A 19,703-nucleotide genomic window follows, 5' to 3' on the forward strand; every position below is an offset into this window, starting at 1 on the left:
AATGCAGAGGAAACACAGAAGCTCCATCGGAAGTGGGATTTCGATGTATTTACACACTGTTTAATGCGGGGCATGAATGCATTTAAAGGGTTAGTTCACCCAAAAATGAAAATTGTCATTAATGACTCACCCTCATGTCGTTCCAAACCCGTAAGACCTCTGTTCATCTTCGGAACACAGTTTAAGATATTTTAGATTTAGTCCGAGAGCTTTCTGTTCCTCCATTGAGAATGTATGTACGGTATACTGTCCATGTCCAGAAAGGTAATAAAAACATCTTCAAAGTAGTCCATGTGACATCAGAGGGTCCGTTAGAATTTGTTGAAGCATAGAAAATACATTTTGCTCCAAAAATAACAAAAATTACGACTTTATTCAGGACTGACTTCTCTCCCGGGTCTGTTGTGAGTGCGTTCACAACACTGCAGTGATGCCGCTGATGTACGACGCTGCTGACGTGTTTTCTGGTGCACCCAATAACAAAGATGACCAAAATGTATTTTCGATGCTTCAATAAACTCTAACTGACCCTCTGATGTCACATGGACTACTTTGAAGATGTTTTTATTACCTTTCTGGACATGGACAGTATACCGTACATACATTTTTAATGGAGGGACAGAAAGCTCTTGGACTAAATCTAAAATATCTTAAACTGTGTTCCGAAGATGAACGGAGGTCTTACGGGTTTGGAACGACATGAGGGTGAGTCATTAATGACATAATTTTAATTTTTGGGTGAACTAACCCTTTAACCTGCAGTTACAAATGCAGAAATAATGTTTTGATATATAAGAAATAAAATGTTAAATACTCATTTGAAATAATAATAAAATAAAATCAGAAGATACTTTAAATGTGAAATTAAAACAGCCAGTAGGTTGTTAATAAGTGTAAATAAGTTAATAAGTTAATAAGTGTTAATAATTACTTGTTAATAAGTGAGTCTTTGCGATTGAACCAAATCATTTAAATGGGTGATTCATTCAGGAACGAAACACCGTCATTGCGGAGAGACGCAAAACTGTGCTGTAGCTGTGTCTGGAATTATTTTTGTTGTCGAAATAGAGCAAAAATAGGCAATGTGGTGTCTTAAACGCGTCTCTTAATTAACTTCTTGTTTATTGAACTGTTGTAAAAAAAAAAAAAATCTGTACGTAATCATGCTGATTTTTTTAAGGAAAAAACACTCTTCATGTGATATTGATTTACTATATGAAATGATATAAATATGTACATTTTCTGCCCCTGTATCTTCAATTTTGTGATCATTCTAAATGCATTTTAACAGACTGAATCACGCAGTGAAAGAACACACTCTAAATGTGCCCGTGCACTAGTCTGATCTACTAGACTTCACGGCACTCTGTAGGAGTGTTTTGTTTGTTTTTTGCAAAATACTGATAATGTCAAATCGCACATCATTAAAATAGCAATTACGATAATATAACAGACGATATATATCACATACCCTGCACCACTGTCTTTTTGGCTAATTTGTGCAAAACCTTTTGCTAAACTGTCAAAGCTTAATTTTAACCACCAGTGCAACGATGCAAGTATTTACCTTATCTCTACATGCTAGCGAAAGGATGATGTCGAGATTTTATAATCTGCTAGTTTGGTCTTTCTAGGCAAACACAACTTAGGCTACACTGCATAATAGAGCTTAAATATGGCCAGGGCTTCACTTCATTTCCTTCGAGTTCAACATAAGCAGAATACGACGGGGTTTCGTTTTCAGGTGAGTCTGCACCATAACACCTGTCGTGTCCATCTGCATTTTTTTTTTTACTCAGTAATTTGAAATGAAGCGAAGTACAATCCTTCAAACAAAATATACTTAAGTAAAAGAAAAATTACAGATTTTAAAAACTACTTTAAAAAGTAGAAGTACACAAAAAAGCTACTCAATTACAGTAACGCGAGTAAATGCAATTCGTTACTTTCCACCTCTGATGTACAGTAATATGTATTTTTCACATTCTAGAGATCAGACTATAAAATTAATAAGTGTGACTGTCTGATGATGCATTTTGCTGAAATTTCTGAAAACAGTTACTTGCTTAGTAGCTTGCAGTTAACTTGGTGAGTGCTAGTTTCTAACTCGAACCCGTACCTTTATAATTAGAGAGCTTTGATTGGTTGATAATAAACAAAGAAAGATGATCCAGGAACATGTCGTACTTGGTTAAATTGAGGTATAATTAACTCCTTTTTCTGTAAATGTGGATTATATTGCTCTGCTGTATATATCTCTCACGCATGTGCACACACACACACACACACACACACACACACACACACACACACACACATGCAGGCCTGCAGGCAGTGACTCTGACGACTGGTGTGTCTTTGTGCTTTAATACACTGACACAGTGTTTGACTTCAGTCTGTTCAGCTCAGAGGGGCCAGTAGAGCTCAATCTATCCTCTAGATATCAGTCTGATCTACTGGCGGTTTATAGTTTCATTCGACCACAATCCACTTTGACAAACAACCTGCTTTCATCTCGAACTCTCAAAAAAAAAAAGAAGAAAAAAAGCTCATTTGTGCTCCCCAAACCTCAAAAGAAACCATGTCAAGGTAGCTGCGATACCGTCTCCTTCCGATTTCAAATGAAGATCAGATTTTTTTACGTTGCTTAATTATTTCCTAATTAGTTTGCATGTTAATTAAAATGGTGGCTAATGTTAATTACCTATATTAATGGATTCTCATGTAACACCTGCCCGAAGCACTTGGCTCAGTTTTCAAAATATCTTCATCTAAGCCGGTTGATGCATGCCATCTCGCTTTGTTGAAAAGCGGCGAGGAATTGAAGTCAGGGGATTTTTGAAGTAGTCAAACCGAATGCTCACTGTTTTCTTCTCTTCTGCTTTCATTTGAAAGCTGCGTTTGCAGAGAGGATTGGCATATTGTGATTATAGTCATATTTGTAAGCGTGTGTAATCTGTAATGCTCGATCTGTTAGACGGGTCATTCTAAGAAACGACTGCCTTTTCCATTTTAAAGGAAAAAGTAAATCTTTCTAATATTTTAAAAATCAAATCTGATTAAAGTAATGCATTCAAATTATACCCTGAAATGTTTTTGGACACATGAGTCACTTAAAAATGCACAAATGCATTCTGTTTTCTTTTTAAGGTTTTTCAGTACAAATCCAATTCAGCAAACCTTTGACCCTCATCCATAGGATTACATCCATGCTGATAATTAATTTTCATGAGATAATTTGAAAAGTAGCATCCATAGCCATGTATATACACATACACACACAAACACACAGACAGAAATTCAGTCAACAGTAGCTCATTTACAATGACTTTTAATAAACTTTTAATGGCAATAAGTTTTTAGTGCCTTTTGTTTTCATTTTGAACACTTATCAGTTTTATAATTTCTTTTATTTTTTTAAATAATTTATCTTTTAATAAATAAATTAAACTTAGTTTAAAATGTTGCTACATAATGCAGATATTTCAGCATTTTTAAATGTTTCAATATTTTTATGGCTCATAGGTGATCAATTTAGAGTTTAATTTGACATTACAGCCATTGTACTCACGGTTCTGAGACTACAAATACTTATTACATAGAGATTTCCACAAATATCCACTTGTGTCAGTTGTTTACTAGATATTTCCATATGTTTGTTTGTTCTATTAGATATTTGCTAATACAGCAAGTAGCAAGCAAAGTGTTTGGAATTAAGACTTTTTTTGTTGATATAAAGTGCCTACAATAACATACATACTGTACTTATGAGAGGGACACAAACCCGTTTCTGTATAATGACCCAGATGTTTCCCATCACCCGTCTATGATGGCAGAATCTACTCTGACATTCTTGACACACACCTGGTGTGATTGCTTGGCATGCATGACAAAGCTAAAGCAAAGCAAGACCATATTAAAGCGAAGATGGTCTCTATTAGATTGAAAATTATCACCCAATCAATACGACCCCCTGCCTGACTAATCCATAACGTGAACATTGTTTCAGACCCCCGCGCCTTTTCCTGCATGTGTCTCAGGGTGCTTAGACTTCATGGAAGCAAGGATCAGCGATTAAATGTCACCTTTCAGCAACAACATTAAATAAGAAGCAGCAATTTGTCTCCTAGCAATTGCTAATTTCACGCCCTGATAAATGTTGCAGGAACTAAAGCTTTCAAAGATATTTCTTAAAGAGGCGGCAGCATATGCAGGTAGAGGCCTGATGCGTTTCGCGAGGACAAAAGCTCACTTTCATGTCAAGGTCAAAGGAGTTGTTTTGCTTTAAGCTAAATGTAAGTCATCCCTTATTACCAATTAAAAATTAATTCTGACCTCATCAATTAGATTAAGAGTGAGGGCTTTTTAAAAATAGATATTTAAAATCCTGTCTTAAGAAATGATGGTGCATTCAAAGATATTTGACATTTAACAGAGACAGTACACAGGGGCGTTCACGCACACAGAGGTTTACTGCCACCAGTATGAAGCAGCACAACTGTTTTTAGCATTAATATTAATAAGAAATGTTTCTTGAGCAGCGACTCGGCATATTAGAATGATCTCTGAAGGATTATGTGACACTGAAGACTGAAGAAATTATGCTGAAAATTCAGCTTTGCATCACGGCAATAAATGAAATTTTAAAATGTTGCAATAGAAATGTGTTATTTTAAATTGTATTAACATTTCACAATATGTCTGATCTTATTTTAATTGAATAAATGCAGTCTTGTCAGTAACAGTAGTATTAGTATAAAAACAATGTTTTGTTTTTGCAAAATATTAAGAAATACAAAATGCATAGGGAGACAGTTATGAATATTTGCAGTGCTTTATGATAGTGAGAAATTATTGGTGAGCTCTTTTACCTTTATTTCTGTCTTTATTGTAACAGTGGTTGATCTCTCTTTAGGATTTAGTTCTTCACCAGAAATTTGTCTGTTTTTTGACTGGCTTGCACGGAAGAATAACATGACTTGACTTAGCCTCAATTTCTCTCAGATTCTCAGTGGAGAAAATGAATGGAATTTTACTTGAACCCATCTGTTTCACTCTATAGTTGCACATGTGCATTGTTAAAATGGCCACCAAGTGAACTGACTTACCTTTAAGGTACTTTGCATCTAGAAGAACCTAACTTCAGGTATCTTAATTGAATAATGTAACACATTTTGCATGTCGCCAAGTGCTTGTTTGATAAAGCACAACCAATTCATCTTGCACCTACGGTGGGCGACATTGCAGATAGCCATAGAAATATGACCCCCTGTGTTTTTAGTGCATACATAATCAAATTGATTTGACCAAGCAGTCAAACAACTGCAAATGAATGCGGTCGTATCAGCAGCTGGTTAGCTGCAAAAGACAGATAAGTGTGAACAAACGAGAGCAACTTCTGTCTGACAAGACTGTAATAATCGCCATTATTTTGAGCCATAAAGTTGCGTGATTCATGTCGGAAGACCCCTCCACACATTAAATCCAGCTTTTATGACTAGTGATTTGAAAGTAATAGTTTCCAAATGAGTTTCATGCCTTCTAAAGCTCCTCGGAGGCCCACTCTCCTCAAATATAATCTCCCCTCGTAACTTTCCCGAGGAGCAAGACGCAGAATAAAGCCGGCCGTCAAAGAATAGCAGCGCATTCGTTTTCCTGCTCGTGAAAGAGAAAACACTCGAATGAAATACAGCCTCTTAAATGACAATTGAGGAATTTGGTTTTTCTTTTCTTTGTTTTTTTTTTAACACAATACGACAGCTTTTTCCAGACGCGTGTAGTGTTTGTGAAGGTGAAGCTTTGCAGGCGTATTTGTAAATTTATGAGCTGCTTTGATAGAACCCTCGTCCATTTACAGCTGCTGTCTCGACCCCACACACCTTCCGACTGAATTTATTTTCCAAGCATGCCTGCGTGTGTGCTGCTCGCCTCCGATGCTGCCTCTGAACATCAGGACAGACCTGATGGGAGACATTTCAAACAGGCCGATGTATGTTCTGGCTGTTTTGAACACCGGTCGCTGGGGGGGCGGGAGACTTCCCACCGTTTTCAATCTCGCCGCACCACTCCTCGCATTCAGAGCAGACGATAAAGAAATGAACGACCCCCGTGTTTTGTCACATAGCTTAAATGTAGAATTTAGGAGGTATCCACTGGCCCCTGTCCAGAAGTTCACCTGTTTTTGTTTTTTGGGGTTTTTTCTTGTACTGCATGCTAGAGTCACATTTTTCTCATTTCTCTTCATTCCCCAGCTGCTTTCAATGAGACTCTATCCTGTTTGCACTGCTGCCACATGAATCGTCTTCCCATCTGTCTCTCTGTCTTTCTCTTTCACTCTGCTTTTTCATTGCACATGAAGCAACACAAGAGCGTTACTCAATTCTGTTTGGATTATATTTGATCCCGATGAATTTCACCCTCCTGTTGGATGTGAAACACATGTGCCTCAAAGCTCAAGGACGATCATGTCTGTGATTGTTTTCCTCCAGTGCACGTTTTTAAATCACAATCTGCAGATTTTTAGCAGTCCTGTCTAGCTTACGAAGGTAAATCAGTCAGGTCTGTTCACACTTTGCCTGATGGGTCTTTAATACTTTACTGTTATTGACTTTTTTTGTTCTCATTATAATTTCTCTTTGGTATTATGCAGTTAAAAATATAGGGCTTTTTAGTGGTGTTTGGCATGGCTGACATGACACCTCAAATCATGAGGCTTGTTTGGAGTGTGTGCTATTATTTTTTTTAAGCAACTGGATAATAAAACACCATCATAGGCAGTAAGCAAATATGCAGCATGCACTAGCAACAGTTTTTTTACATTGTGGTGGCAAGTTTCAGATGAGCAAGCACCCACATTTTCATCAGAAATATAAAAATGCAGGGGTGTGTCTAGGATTTTTTCAACTGGGGGACACAAGAGTTAATACAGAGGGGCCAATCTTATGTTGTGGAATTGGTCACACTATATTTTAAGGTCCAAATCTAGCTATTAACAAACCATTAACTATGACTTTTGTCTCAAAAAACTTTTAATATGATGCTTATTAATTGTAAGTATAGGGTAAGTGTTAAGTTTATGTGTTACTTTAGGTAGGATTAGGGAAGTAGATGGTCATGTAGAATAAATGCTTTATAATTACTAATAAACAGACAATATGTTAGTAATAATAGGCATGCTAATAAGCAATTAGTTAAAAGTGAGAACTTTTAAATATACACTTTTTATAATAATATGCAAATTTATTATTATACGTATAAATTACTACAATTTTATTGATTCTATATGATTAAAAAAAATGTAAAAAATACAAATAGCTATATTCTATTTACACTATGTTAAAATAGCAGGATTTATTCAAATGCAAGCTGAAAGATATGATATGAATTTTTTTTCTTTTCTTTTTTTTTGGAGTGACGGACACATAGAAGGTGGGGGGACACTGGGGGGACAATCAGTTTTCAGGGGGGGCAAGTGCCCCCATGGCCCCTCCCCTGTCTATGTCACTGTAAAAATGTAATGTTTTTTCTTTTTAGTTTACATAATTTTTAGTGTAAATTTTCAGTTTTCCCTCATTTTCCTAATTTCTTTGCACGCATTGAGTGATCTTTGACGAATTGCTTTGTTCCTCCTTCGTAAGTCACTTAAACAACTGCCAAATGCATAACTGTAAATGACACACAAGAGCATTGGCTAATTATTCACACAACTGTTCAAAAGTTTGAAATCTATAAGATTTTAAAATGTTTTTTAAAGAAGTATCTTATGCACCCCACTGCCGCATTTATATAAAATTACAGTAAAAAATATATATATATTTTGAATTATCATTGAAATTTTGTATTTTAATACATTTTAAAATGTAATTTATTGCTGTGATTTTCAGCAGCCATTACTCCAGAATCATTGTAATATGCTGATTTCTCATTATTATCAATGTTGAAAACAGTTGTGCTGCTTAATATTGCATTTAATATTAATATGCATTTTCTTCAGGATTCATTGATGATTAGAATGTTGAGAGGAACAGCATTTATTTGTTATCATTTTAAAGGGGTCATATGATGCGATTTCCAATTTTCCTTTCTCTTTGGAGTGTTAAAGGATTTTGGTGAATAAAGAAGATCTGTGAAGTTGCAAAGACTAAACTCTCAAATCCAAAGAGATATTCTTTATAAAAGTTAAGACTCGTCCACGCCCCCCTGAAGGCAAGGCAAGGCAAGGCAAGTTTATTTATATAGCACATTTCATACACAATGGTAATTCAAAGTGCTTTACATAAAAGAAAGTAAAATAATCATGAAAGAAAAAAAAATAACAAAGTAAAACAAGGAATTTAAAAACTTTGAAAATTGATGAAACATTGTTTTAAAATGAATTTAAAACAGTTAAAAATAGAAAATGATTTTACATAGAATACAGTGAATACATAAAATACAGTGCAATCAGTTCGGACATCGCTCAGTGCTCATTCAATAAATGCACAACTGAACAGATGAGTCTAGATTTAAAAGTGGCTAATGTTTTAGCACATCTGATCTCTTCTGGAAGCTGATTCCAACTGCGGGCGGCATAATAACTAAAAGCAGACTCCCCTTGTTTTGTGTGAACCCTTGAAAAATCAGAGAAAAGTACAGAAATAAGAAGAAAAGCACAGAGCAGTAAGCAAGAACGTCTGAATGGTAGCGAAGCTGGAAGCCAAGTTTGGCTCGTTCTAACACGCCCCCACATATCTACGTCAGTATGTGGGAAGATTTGCATAACGCTGTCCAGATGTTCATGCAAAAAAGAAGGCGTACCTTTTATTCTCGTTGTAGTATTGTTGTTGCTGCCGCCGCCATGTCGTATAGACGCTGTGTGTTTCACTGTGAAAGAGAAACTACTTTGTTTGGCCTTCCAAAAGAGGACGATATCTGCTTCGTCATGCCTGGAGCTGATCTGTGCTGGTCGCTGAGGAAATACATCAACTTTGCACAGTGGATCGCAGAATGGGCTTTCACCGTGGACGAAGCGGAGTCCAGCCCGGGGTCATCACATGTGGTTGCTCCAAGCCCAAGGTACGCTCTTTCGTAGAATCCGCCCGCTGCACCGTTCTCAAGCCACCCGCCTCTGCTCACTCAAGCCGGCCGTGGCTTACTCTAGGCCTCTGGCCTCTGCTCATTCAAGCCTGCGGTGCTTGATGCTGTTTCGTTGAGAAAGCGAAACTACTTTGTTTTTGCCTTCCAAAAGAAAACACGACTAGAAATCATGTTTATATCATGTTTATAATGAGTTTTATGTTTTTGTCTCATCGCTCCGGCCGGACAAGGCATCACAATATGTTAAGAGGCGTAACATTTCCGTCACACGCTTGAGACATTCGGCCAATCACAACTCGCTGGATAGCTGGCCAATCACAGCACACCTCGCTTTTCAGAGAGATGAGTGTTGTGAAAATCGATGCGTTTCAGAGGGCGGGGCATAGAGGAGAAACAATAATGTATAGTATGTGGAAAATAATGTGGTTTTTTTAACCTTAAACCGCATAAACACATTTCATTACACCAAATAATGTTCTTTTTAGCAGCATCATATCACCCCTTTAGTATGTCCTTGGTGAAAAAAAGTATTAATTTCTTTCAAATAAAGACTACAAACTTTGAATTGTAGTTTGAGTTGTCTGGGTTAGTTTACATTTATTGATAATGTGAGATGCACATAGTCTGACATGAAATAGGAAGTGATGATGGCCACAGTTTCAGTTCATGATTGACAGTAGAAACGTCCCAGAAGACATGGACCTGACACAGGCATGTAAACAAAAGGGCCCAGAATGACTCGATTCAGCAGATTTTCCTGACATCTGAGTCTCGATTTCACTTGAGGGATGGAGGTAAGCATTCATCAAATGATTGAATTCATATTGATTCCTGCCATATTAGCAGTATAAAGCAAGACCTCTTTTGACGGCGCGAGAGAGAGGGAGACGGCGCGGGAGGTTTTTGAATGATTCTGTTTGAAATAAGTATACGGGAGATTCACACGCAAATCCCTTCTGTCTGCATATCTGAATAAGAATATCTTTAAACGGGCCAAGAGGGGGGAAGGCGGCAGTAAATCCAGCCTAACCATGGTGTGCAGGATCGGGGGGTTATTTACCACATCAGCGGGAGGCCAAGTGTTCGTACAGAGGTCATACGAGGAGCCGTGAGCGGCTGTAGGAGTGACGTGGAGCACTCCAGCCCATAGGAAAATTAATTAAGCGACGCATTGCTTTTAAGTCAGGGGCTTACATGCATTTTTCTTTGGTTGACATTGTCTGCCTTGAGATTACGAAAGCTTAGCCTTTATCTCAGACACTGATTGCACTGCATTGTGGGAACGGGCTCTGCGTACATTATGACAAACACACATCAATAGCCCGATTTCTCCTTCAAGTGTTGATGAATGTAGGTTTATGTGCTTGATATTGATGTTTTTCATATTCACCCATGGGAGCCGCATCTCGCAGCAGCTCAGCCGCGTAAGCCGTCATAGATTTCTAATACATTTCAGCTCTGCGTTTTTAATACAGATGGGTAATTCTGCTCAGTTTGGCGAGATCAATGCAAATGTATCTTAGCCATGCAAGTCACAGGAGAGGCGAATCTCCATCACGACAATGTCCTCGACTCGAAACCGAAGTGGTGTGCTGGGCCGAGCCGTCCTTAGGCTCAAGGTGGCTCGGAGAAATTGCTTTTGTCGGAGTTGGGCATCGGTTATTATTGTGTGTGTTAGCAACTCCGGTGGGACTGAGTAATTAGGATCCTGACATGGCATCGTCGTGCCAGCCGAGTGAATCAAAAATGAAGGCAAATGAAAGCAAATTCCTCCGAGGAGGGAGAGGAGAAGTCTGCGCGCTCGCGCTGCTAATTTTCTAGAGCTCCTAGTTAGGTTCATTTTATTCCTCCCAAATGAGCAAAGCGCCCGAGCCCCGGCGTTTGATGCCTCCCCAATAAATGGAATGAAAAAGCGACACATCTTTCTGTTGATTTTCTTGTTTATTATCAAGGGTAGCTTTGATTGAGGAGCAGTTTACATTCATGGAATCGTCTGACCTTTCTAGAGGCATCTGCCAAGCAGGCGCCGGGCACTCGGTGGAGAATGCGAAGCCGGCGCGCTTCATAAAGTGTTGAGAAATGAGCAAAAAATCAAAGCCGTCTGTTGGAGATTTTATTGGCTCGCTCATTCATCGTCTCGTATTTTGCACAATAACTGATCGCCGTCAAGCCAATGTAGCCAATTTTCTCAAGCACCGAGGAGAAATACATATTTTTTCCATCTGATTTGAAAAGCATGTACAAGTGCTTCCTAATCACTGCTGCAAACCAACACACTCCTTTCTGAAATGGAACGACGCCAGTTTCAAGTGTCGCTCTTTATTGCTGCCGTATTGATTCGGCTAAATGCTAGAAGTCTGAATTGGTTTACTAGTTTTGCGAGTTCTAATAGTTCATTGTTTTTTAATAGTTCTTGAAGTTGGATCAATGGCGTTGAGGTAATTGAGGTTATTCAAATGATATCTTTCTCTCTGTTTGTTTTTGGTGTCAGCAGGTGGAGGTCCAACAGAGCCATCAAGAGGCCCAGAAGGATGTTCTGGATCAGATGAGAGTGAAACTTAAAAGTCAGCAGTACTGCTCCAACAGCAGAAGCATCGACTTCACCCTGATGTCTAAGTCGAACAGGTAAAATGAGAAATGTGAAATTAGATGCCTAATTTTTTGGTCATATTCAAAAACAGCATCACACGTGTCCTTCATGGACTGCACTGTGAATAGCTCAGTGGAAAGATGAATACATTTTGATTATAAATACATTAAATGCTTAAAAGCATCAATAAAATGTACTATTACAGAATGCATGTACATTTATAAAATTGCATTGCTTATCACTGTATCCAAAACTTTTGGGAACAGGTAAAAATTTTGTCTAATGCTGTAGTGTTTTAATGAAAATGTGCTTTAAATTTAGTAAATATTTTATCATGTCATTAAATTTAGTCTGTTTTACTCAAAAATATGCATTTTTAAAAATGTTTAATACATTTTAATTTATGAAAATAACATTTTTGGTGGCGACAAATGTGCAAAATGATGCAAACACTTGTTTAATCGTACTAAATATTAACTTAATAACTTTTTTATTTAAAAATGTATTTTTTGTAATGAAAAGAATTTATCAAATCTAAAAATTTATTTGAGAATTTCTAGGATATTGTATTAAGTTTTTTTTTGGGCAACACATTTTTACTTTTTTTTTCTCCTAAAGTAATTGTTAGTGCAGTTATGTATTGCTTTGTTTTATTTTCATCAATGTTATGTTAAAATGATGCAATTATGCTTATGATGCAATTTGCAATTTCTTAAATTATTTTTTCGTCAGTAGTTATATTAATAAATACTGTTTGTAAGTCACGTCTTCCATGCACTTTGTTTTGACGTGGATTTGTTGTGTAGAACATTTCAAATCCTTCACTTATGGGCTTCTGTGAGTATTATGATGCTGACTTAGAATGCCAATAACTTCCTGGAGTATATTTTATATTTTGTACCTTGCCTCTTTTGTTTTCACAAATATCTTGCCGTTTGATCAATACTGTAGATTAGATTTATTTTAAGGGCCTGAAGTAACCTTTCTCTAATGCTACTTAGTGGTTCCTCATGTGGTTGCAGACTTTCATTATCTTTTTTTTTTCTTTGCTAAAATAACTAATCCTTTTATTTGGTGGTCCATTAGTTCTCTATCCTCCCCCTCTCTCTCTCCTGATCCAGTAAAGTCCTGAATGTTAACCGTAGAGTCCGGATCGGACTCCTCGGCTTGGCTTTGAATCAAACATCGTTTTAATCCTTTTAAGCTTCTCGTCGTAATGATTTATTTTGCAGTAAAAAACCCATAATGATCCTTTGAATTTTAATGATGAGCTGCCTGCTCAAGGATTCATTGTTTTGACTCTTTGGCCCTTACCTTTGCATGGAAACATGTCTTAAGGGAGGCGCTGTCGAATTCGATGGCCTCCTGTGCCTCTCTCCAGTTCGCTGGCCTCATCAAGGGCTGACGCCCACCGCCACGGCTCCAAGCATCCCCTCGCACCTGATAGAAACGGGACGCCTGCCGTTCAGGAATCAAAAGCACTCTCCAGGAGAGGAGAGACGAGGGAAATACAACAGACAGCGGTGAAAAGGAGATGTTAAGTCCCCGCATTAGGCGCCAGGGATTAGCACCATAAATTAAAGAGCTCTTTCTATAAAACTGTCACTTCGTATGAGATGTGAGGGGTGTCAATACATTCGGCCAACCTTTCCCGGTGAGGCTCAGGGTGAGCGCTGATGAATTAGACCACCTCCCCCTCTTAGAAAGGTGGTGCGGTGCTGAGTGGGGGGCACGTTGACGTTAAACAGATTTGAAAAGAAAGAAAGAAAGATGGAGAGGCATCCATTATTGTCTCACAGGAGTGTCAGTTCTGGGCTGACCCGGAGGAGCCTGTTTCAAGTGGCTAACGGCTAATGCTTGTCAACAAAACCAGTCCATGTGAGATCTGATGGAAAGGGGGTCTCACAAAACCTTTCAAGTTTCAAAAAAAGCATAGAAAGGAATATATATATATATATATATATATATATATATATATATATATATATATATATATATATATATATATATATATATATATATATATATATATATATATATATATATTTTTTTTTTTTTTTTTTTTTTTTTTTTTTTTTTTTTAACAGAATAAGTGCCTTGATGAGTTTTATTTTCTGTGATTGACATTTTTAGTCTGAAATAGCATTTTAACTGAAATAATAATGTTAATAATTATAAATAATTTGGGCATGTTGAACTTTTTAAAATTCCATTAGCCTTTAGTTTGCATTGCAGCCATGAACTATGATTTGTCAATAGTTTTTGCTAGGAGTTGTTAAATTATAATAATAATGATTACTATTATTATAATTATTTATTCCTGTGGAACGTACAACAACATCGTAAAGACATTTTGAAGTCACATTATAATATATATATATATATATATATATATATATATATATATACTAAAATAAAAATAATGTGGTTATTTACATGTAATCATATATATATATATATACACATATATATAAATATATATATATATATATATATATATATATATATATATATATATATATATATAATAATATAGTAATTATAAAAATAATATTGTTATTGACATAATATATCTATATATATTATAATATTTAAAATATACATATATATCTTATGGCTTTAAAGATAAGCTTATTTTTTATATATATCGACATTATATAATTGTTCTTTTGATTTTTGGGTTTGACACTTTTTTGGGAGATTCACCCAAGTGCAGGCATCAACCTTCAAAAGAGTTCATGTTTTAGAGGAAAGCATGTACAATAGTTCTGCTCATCAACCAAAGCGAGCAGGAGAAAATGATGCTGACAGAACAATATCCCATGATGCACGTTTGCTAAATGGATCTTACATTTTTTTCTCATACTTGTTTTTCGTTATTCGTTGTTAATGTTGTTTGGATGCCCTGAGAGCTTGTTTTACAAGCATTTAGATTTATGTTAGTTAGGGGAAAAAAAGAGAGTACGAAAAACAATATGGTATGCAAGAATACAGAAAGATGCTGTTTAACTCACAAACAGCATATTGAGTTTTAATATCAGTCGAAGAACGCAGAGCCTGAGGGAGTCTTTACACTTCCGCCGCACACGTCTGACTGTTTCTAATTTGCTGTCTTTGCCGTTTTGTTCTGATCAATGTCTTGCGTACAAACACAGCTCAAATTTTCACGTACTCCCCAATGCCGTTTTGTTTAATCAGCGCCTGCTTGGAAATGCTAATTCGCAGCTCTATCCTTGCTGAAATTTCATACGTGCTAGCATTCGATAGAGCATTCCAGTTTCTTTTGTCTGCGCTGAATTGAAATAAAAAGGAAATGTTGATTTTTCTCTTGCACCCTTCTTTGATCGTTATTATCGTCTTTCTTCTTCAGGGACAACAGGACCACTTGAAAAAGCGAGAGGGGGAAAATGGTGCTAGTCTGACATAGTTGTCAGAGTGCTCAAAAGCAGTGCGAATTCCAAACAATTTTCTGACTAATGTTTCTAAACATGCGGCCCTCCCGCTGAGGCAAATCTAAGCAAAGCTCAGACGCTAATATGTTTGTTTGTGAGTGTGTGGTGATGTGCTGCTATTATGAGTGTGCAGATATAGTGTAAACGTATGCACATACATCCCATCATCCCAGTGATGTTAAAAATATTGAATGTGCTTCACCGTTGAGCTGACGGAAGCGTTGAGCAAGAGGGAGGTGAAGTCATGTTTAATTAAGACATTCTGCCCACGAGCCGTCACTCAGAGCGCAGGTTAAAGATCCCTCGTGCTCCCCGAGTCTGTTCACACTTCACATACCCACGACGCACTGCGCCTCGGTGCACTGTAATTACCTCCGCTTGTCAAATATTCACTCTGTGAAATATGTCCGTACACCGTCTCTCCAGACCTCACCTGAGCTGGAGAAGCTGTGAACTTCTTTCTGCCTGTCTCATTTTTCTTCTTTTCATTCAGCCTATCAGAGTTTGAAGCGGAGTACCAGGAGCTCTGGGATTGGCTGATGGACATGGAATCCATAGTGACGGACAGCCATGATCTGATGATGTCAGAGGAACAGCAGCATCACCTGTATAAGGTAAATGGGTTCTTGTGCATTTAAAGTTGCTAGCTACAATTGATATATGTGTGCTAGCATATTGCATCTGTGCACAACATAAAGCAGATTTTGAACAATTTTTTTTGTAATTTTGAATATAGGGAAACACAAATGTGTGAAAGTTACTTTTAAAAATAATGCATTCTGCATTACTTAGTTACTTTTTATGGAAAGCAGCGCATTACGTTGTTGTTGTGGTAGTATTTTGTCACCTGAGCGAGGCTTGCTTATTTGTTTTTAATAACAAAAACCCCAAAAGTGATATTTTTGGTGACTGTAAAGGCCTTTTCACCTCAGACTGTAAGAAGTACCTCTGCTTCTGCATGTCACGAACAATTTCTCTAAACATGTGGACAGGAGAAGTGTCAGTGAATAAATGGGAAAACTTGCATTACTTATTTGAAAAAGTAACTAAGATAGTTGTTAATTTAAAAGTAACGTTACTTTACTAGTTACTCTGAAAAAAGTAGTCTGATAATGTAACTTGTATTGCGTTACCCCAAACACTGCTGCTTATGGTAGTTTTTTGGAGCCTCGTTTCAATTTATGAGAAAGATTACTGTATGCTGAGCAAAACTGTTCAGCAGAGGAAAGTAAGTCATATTGAACTGGAACAACATGAGGGTGAGTAAATGATGACCATTTTCATTTTTGGGTGAACTATTCCTAATTTTGGTGGAAATTGCAAGTGGCGTGTGGTGTCTCAGTGGTTAAACATCTGTGTTGGTAATCCAAAGGTTGTAGATTCAACCCTAGAAATGGCAATTCATGATCTTATCACCTTTGTGCTTATGGGCAAGACTCTTACACCAAGCCCTAGCATATCTAGCTGCAAGAATGATAATCCAGTAGCTTCATCAAAATGAGTTGCATCATTCATTATTAATTGCAGCACAGTTGAATAGTGTAATCTGGATATAGGAACAAGCACAAATTGGACAACTTTGGAATTTTAATGTGTTTATTTTATTTATTTTTGTTTTTATTTTATTATTTTATATTTATTTTTTTACCACAGCTGCATTCTCCATTATTAGAAAGATTGTGTCAAGCAAAATTATTATTTTTTATTTGTGTTTAACAGAAGAAAGGTTTGGTGAGTACTGTAAAAGACTGTCGTGACATGTCAGGCAGTTGTTAGTAATTAACCCACCATTAAATCCTGCTCTGCCTATTAAACATAAACAATGCTCTGATTGGCTGATTGTTCTCATTTCTTGAAAATTCAATGTGGACAGAGTGCTTCTCCCTGTTCACTTAGCTCCAGGGAGACTGTCCCTAATGTACTGTTAGTCACTTTAAATAAGAAATTGTCTGCTAAATCATGTATAATTGTATTTTTTTTCTTTCTTATCTTAAACTGGAAGCATATAATGCAGAATGTTAAATGATAGATTTATCAGTAATATTTCAAATGAGCCTTGACTTTTGATTCTCTAAAACCAATTTAGCAAAACCACGGCTGAATATCACAATACCGCGAGCCGGCGATTAGATTGTCTTCCATTTCAATCTCTGTCCTGCTGTCACACGTTCTACAGCCAGACTCACTCAGTCATTTTAACACATTTCAGTAAAAGTTCATTTCAGAGAAACGTGAGAGGGAGAGAGAATGAGTGCAAAGCAGAGATAGTACCTCGCCCTGTTTACAGTCCATGAATTTTTATTAGTCTCAGATAAAGTGGCCTGTATTGTGTTAGGTCAATATGTTTGTTCATGATTAAAACAAACTGATTTTGCTCCTCCGTATTGATTGCGTGCCCGCCTGCCCTAATAAATATGTACTGGGCCTCCATGTTGGTTATCAGCTTTGTTCGTGGGGTTCTCCTGTGACGCAGTATCAGGCTTCTATGTGGGATTGATTGGGAGAGGGGTACACATGTAGACCGAGCCGGGACGTCCTGCTGTTTCCCCATGCTGGGGGAGTTTATCGTAAAAAAAGAGGGGGAGGCAGAAAACCAGACTCGCCGGGAGGCAGGGACCGTAAATCAGCCTCATTTAGGCTTCCTTTACTGGACTGATTCCGACACTTGTCATCCTCCGATTGCTCCGAGCATATGGCATATTTCAAAAGAGCAGATTGTGAATCATAAAGAAATGAAATTAATAACCACCCCCCCAGCCTCCGACTGGAAACAACCCCTAATGACGAGGGAAATAACGGCACGCCGGCGGCCTCCTCTTCCTCCTCCCCTTCCTCTCCCCTCGAAACCTGCGGAGGTCGTGTTCAAGGTCAGAACTAATCTTCCCGCTCATCGGGCGCAATGACCCCACCATTATTCATATCTTACAGTAAAAGAGAACTGAGAAGAGATCAGCCTGTTTTCTGCGCGCTCTTAGTCTTCGAGTATGTTCAGCATACTACTGTACTGTTTTTGCTGTATGCAGGATTTAGTTTCTGTATACATAAAAATGTGTACTACCTGATGCATGTATCAAAATGTGCAGTTTAGACTGCATAGAACACTATATCCCATAATTCAGTACACTTGAATTGACTTTTGATTTTTAGTCTGGTAAATTAGTTAAATCTCTTTTATATATCTCTTTCATAAAAATGTGATTATTTATTTATTAATTTCTGATTCTAATGGTGAAATTTTCATAATAAATATAAATATATAAATATTATATGTATTTATAAATAAAATATATTTATAATGTTAATTCCTACATTATATTATATATAATTATTTATATATATATATAAATTCTATCCATTTGTAAAGAATAGAATACATTATTATGTCTTTGTAGCACAGTTTGCTGTATGCTAATTTCATTATGAATACAGCCAACCTTTTTTTGACTAGTTTATAAAAATGAACCATAAATCAAGACATTTTTAAAATAAAAGTAGATTAAAAATCCAGATTAAGTTATGAACTGATGGCAATCACTTAATTAAACATGGTTATTTGGCAACAGTGTCACATTCTGAATTTTTTATTTTGCTACATACTGCATACTGTTTACATAGTAGTAGTAGGTCATATACTAATCTTGCTCAGTATACAGTAAGCAATACAGTAGTATTTGTGTCTGTACATAACCTTCAAAATGCAATCTCAGAGATCGCCAACTGTCACAAGAAATCAGTTTGACCAGAATAGCCTCCATGTCGTCTGTTCCTTTCATAAAACAACCATTGATGTTTTTTTAGCACTTTCAACCAATTAACCTGTAGATTCTCATCTTTTGTTTGCTGCATGTCAATCAGACGTTAGCTTGTTAACCACTGCTGCGCTCGAAGCATCGGTGTGTGTATACAGCACCTTTAGCGCACACTGACATGCTGAATAGATCTTTGTCTAATCTAACACGCTCTAATGCGCTTGCTGATCAAAGCTCAGCTCAGCCAAACCTTCCATGTTCTCTTGTGCTGCTGCTGCCCTGCAGATGTACTCCTTTCTCACTGGTTTGTTCGTTCAAGCCGTACCTTTGAGTGCTGATGTTTAGGAGGCATTGTTATCTCTCTTTATGCATGTGAAATCAAAAGATCTGATCATCTCGTTTTTCCGTGATGCAGCCTTAAAAGGTTTTTTCTCACAAGAACCGTTTGTTCAAAGCTGTAGGATCTGACGGAACATGTAAAATGCAACTTAATCTGCTGTTTGGATTCTCAACTCTTCTACTGATCAAGTGTGTTTTAATGGCTCAAATTTATGTAATAAATTAAATTTTATTTATAATGTAGTTTTATTATGTTAATCAATGAAATGCATTATGTTTTTATTATAAGATCCATGATAACAGCACAAAACAATGACCATATTTGAAAAAATAACGTGATAATACCATGTTATATATTATTCATTTATTATAATGTCATTAATTCATGATAAATAATATAAGAATTAATACAGCTGTGCATAGATTACCATTTTAATTAATTAAAATATATTACATTATATAAAAAATGACAATTAAAAATAGATATATTCAAAAATA

At 36.8% G+C, this 19,703-nt stretch overlaps 1 protein-coding gene across 3 annotated transcripts in view; it reads left to right on the forward strand.

The window, feature by feature from the left end:
• The window catches only part of LOC109106976 (A-kinase anchor protein 6-like), a 128,443-nt gene that overhangs the window by 63,867 nt on the left and 44,873 nt on the right, over positions 1-19,703 (forward strand). For 2 of the 3 annotated variants that reach the window (XM_042743211.1, XM_042743213.1), the window contains exons 8-9: positions 11,567-11,700; positions 15,611-15,731. In XM_042743211.1, the coding sequence (XP_042599145.1) occupies positions 11,567-11,700; positions 15,611-15,731 (255 nt within the window). The remainder of the gene's footprint in view (positions 1-11,566; positions 11,701-15,610; positions 15,732-19,703) is intronic. The other variant, XM_042743212.1, reaches the window with a different exon arrangement.

Source organism: Cyprinus carpio, chromosome B17 (assembly GCF_018340385.1).
Source record: "Cyprinus carpio isolate SPL01 chromosome B17, ASM1834038v1, whole genome shotgun sequence".
Classification (NCBI taxonomy): Eukaryota; Metazoa; Chordata; class Actinopteri; order Cypriniformes; family Cyprinidae; genus Cyprinus; species Cyprinus carpio.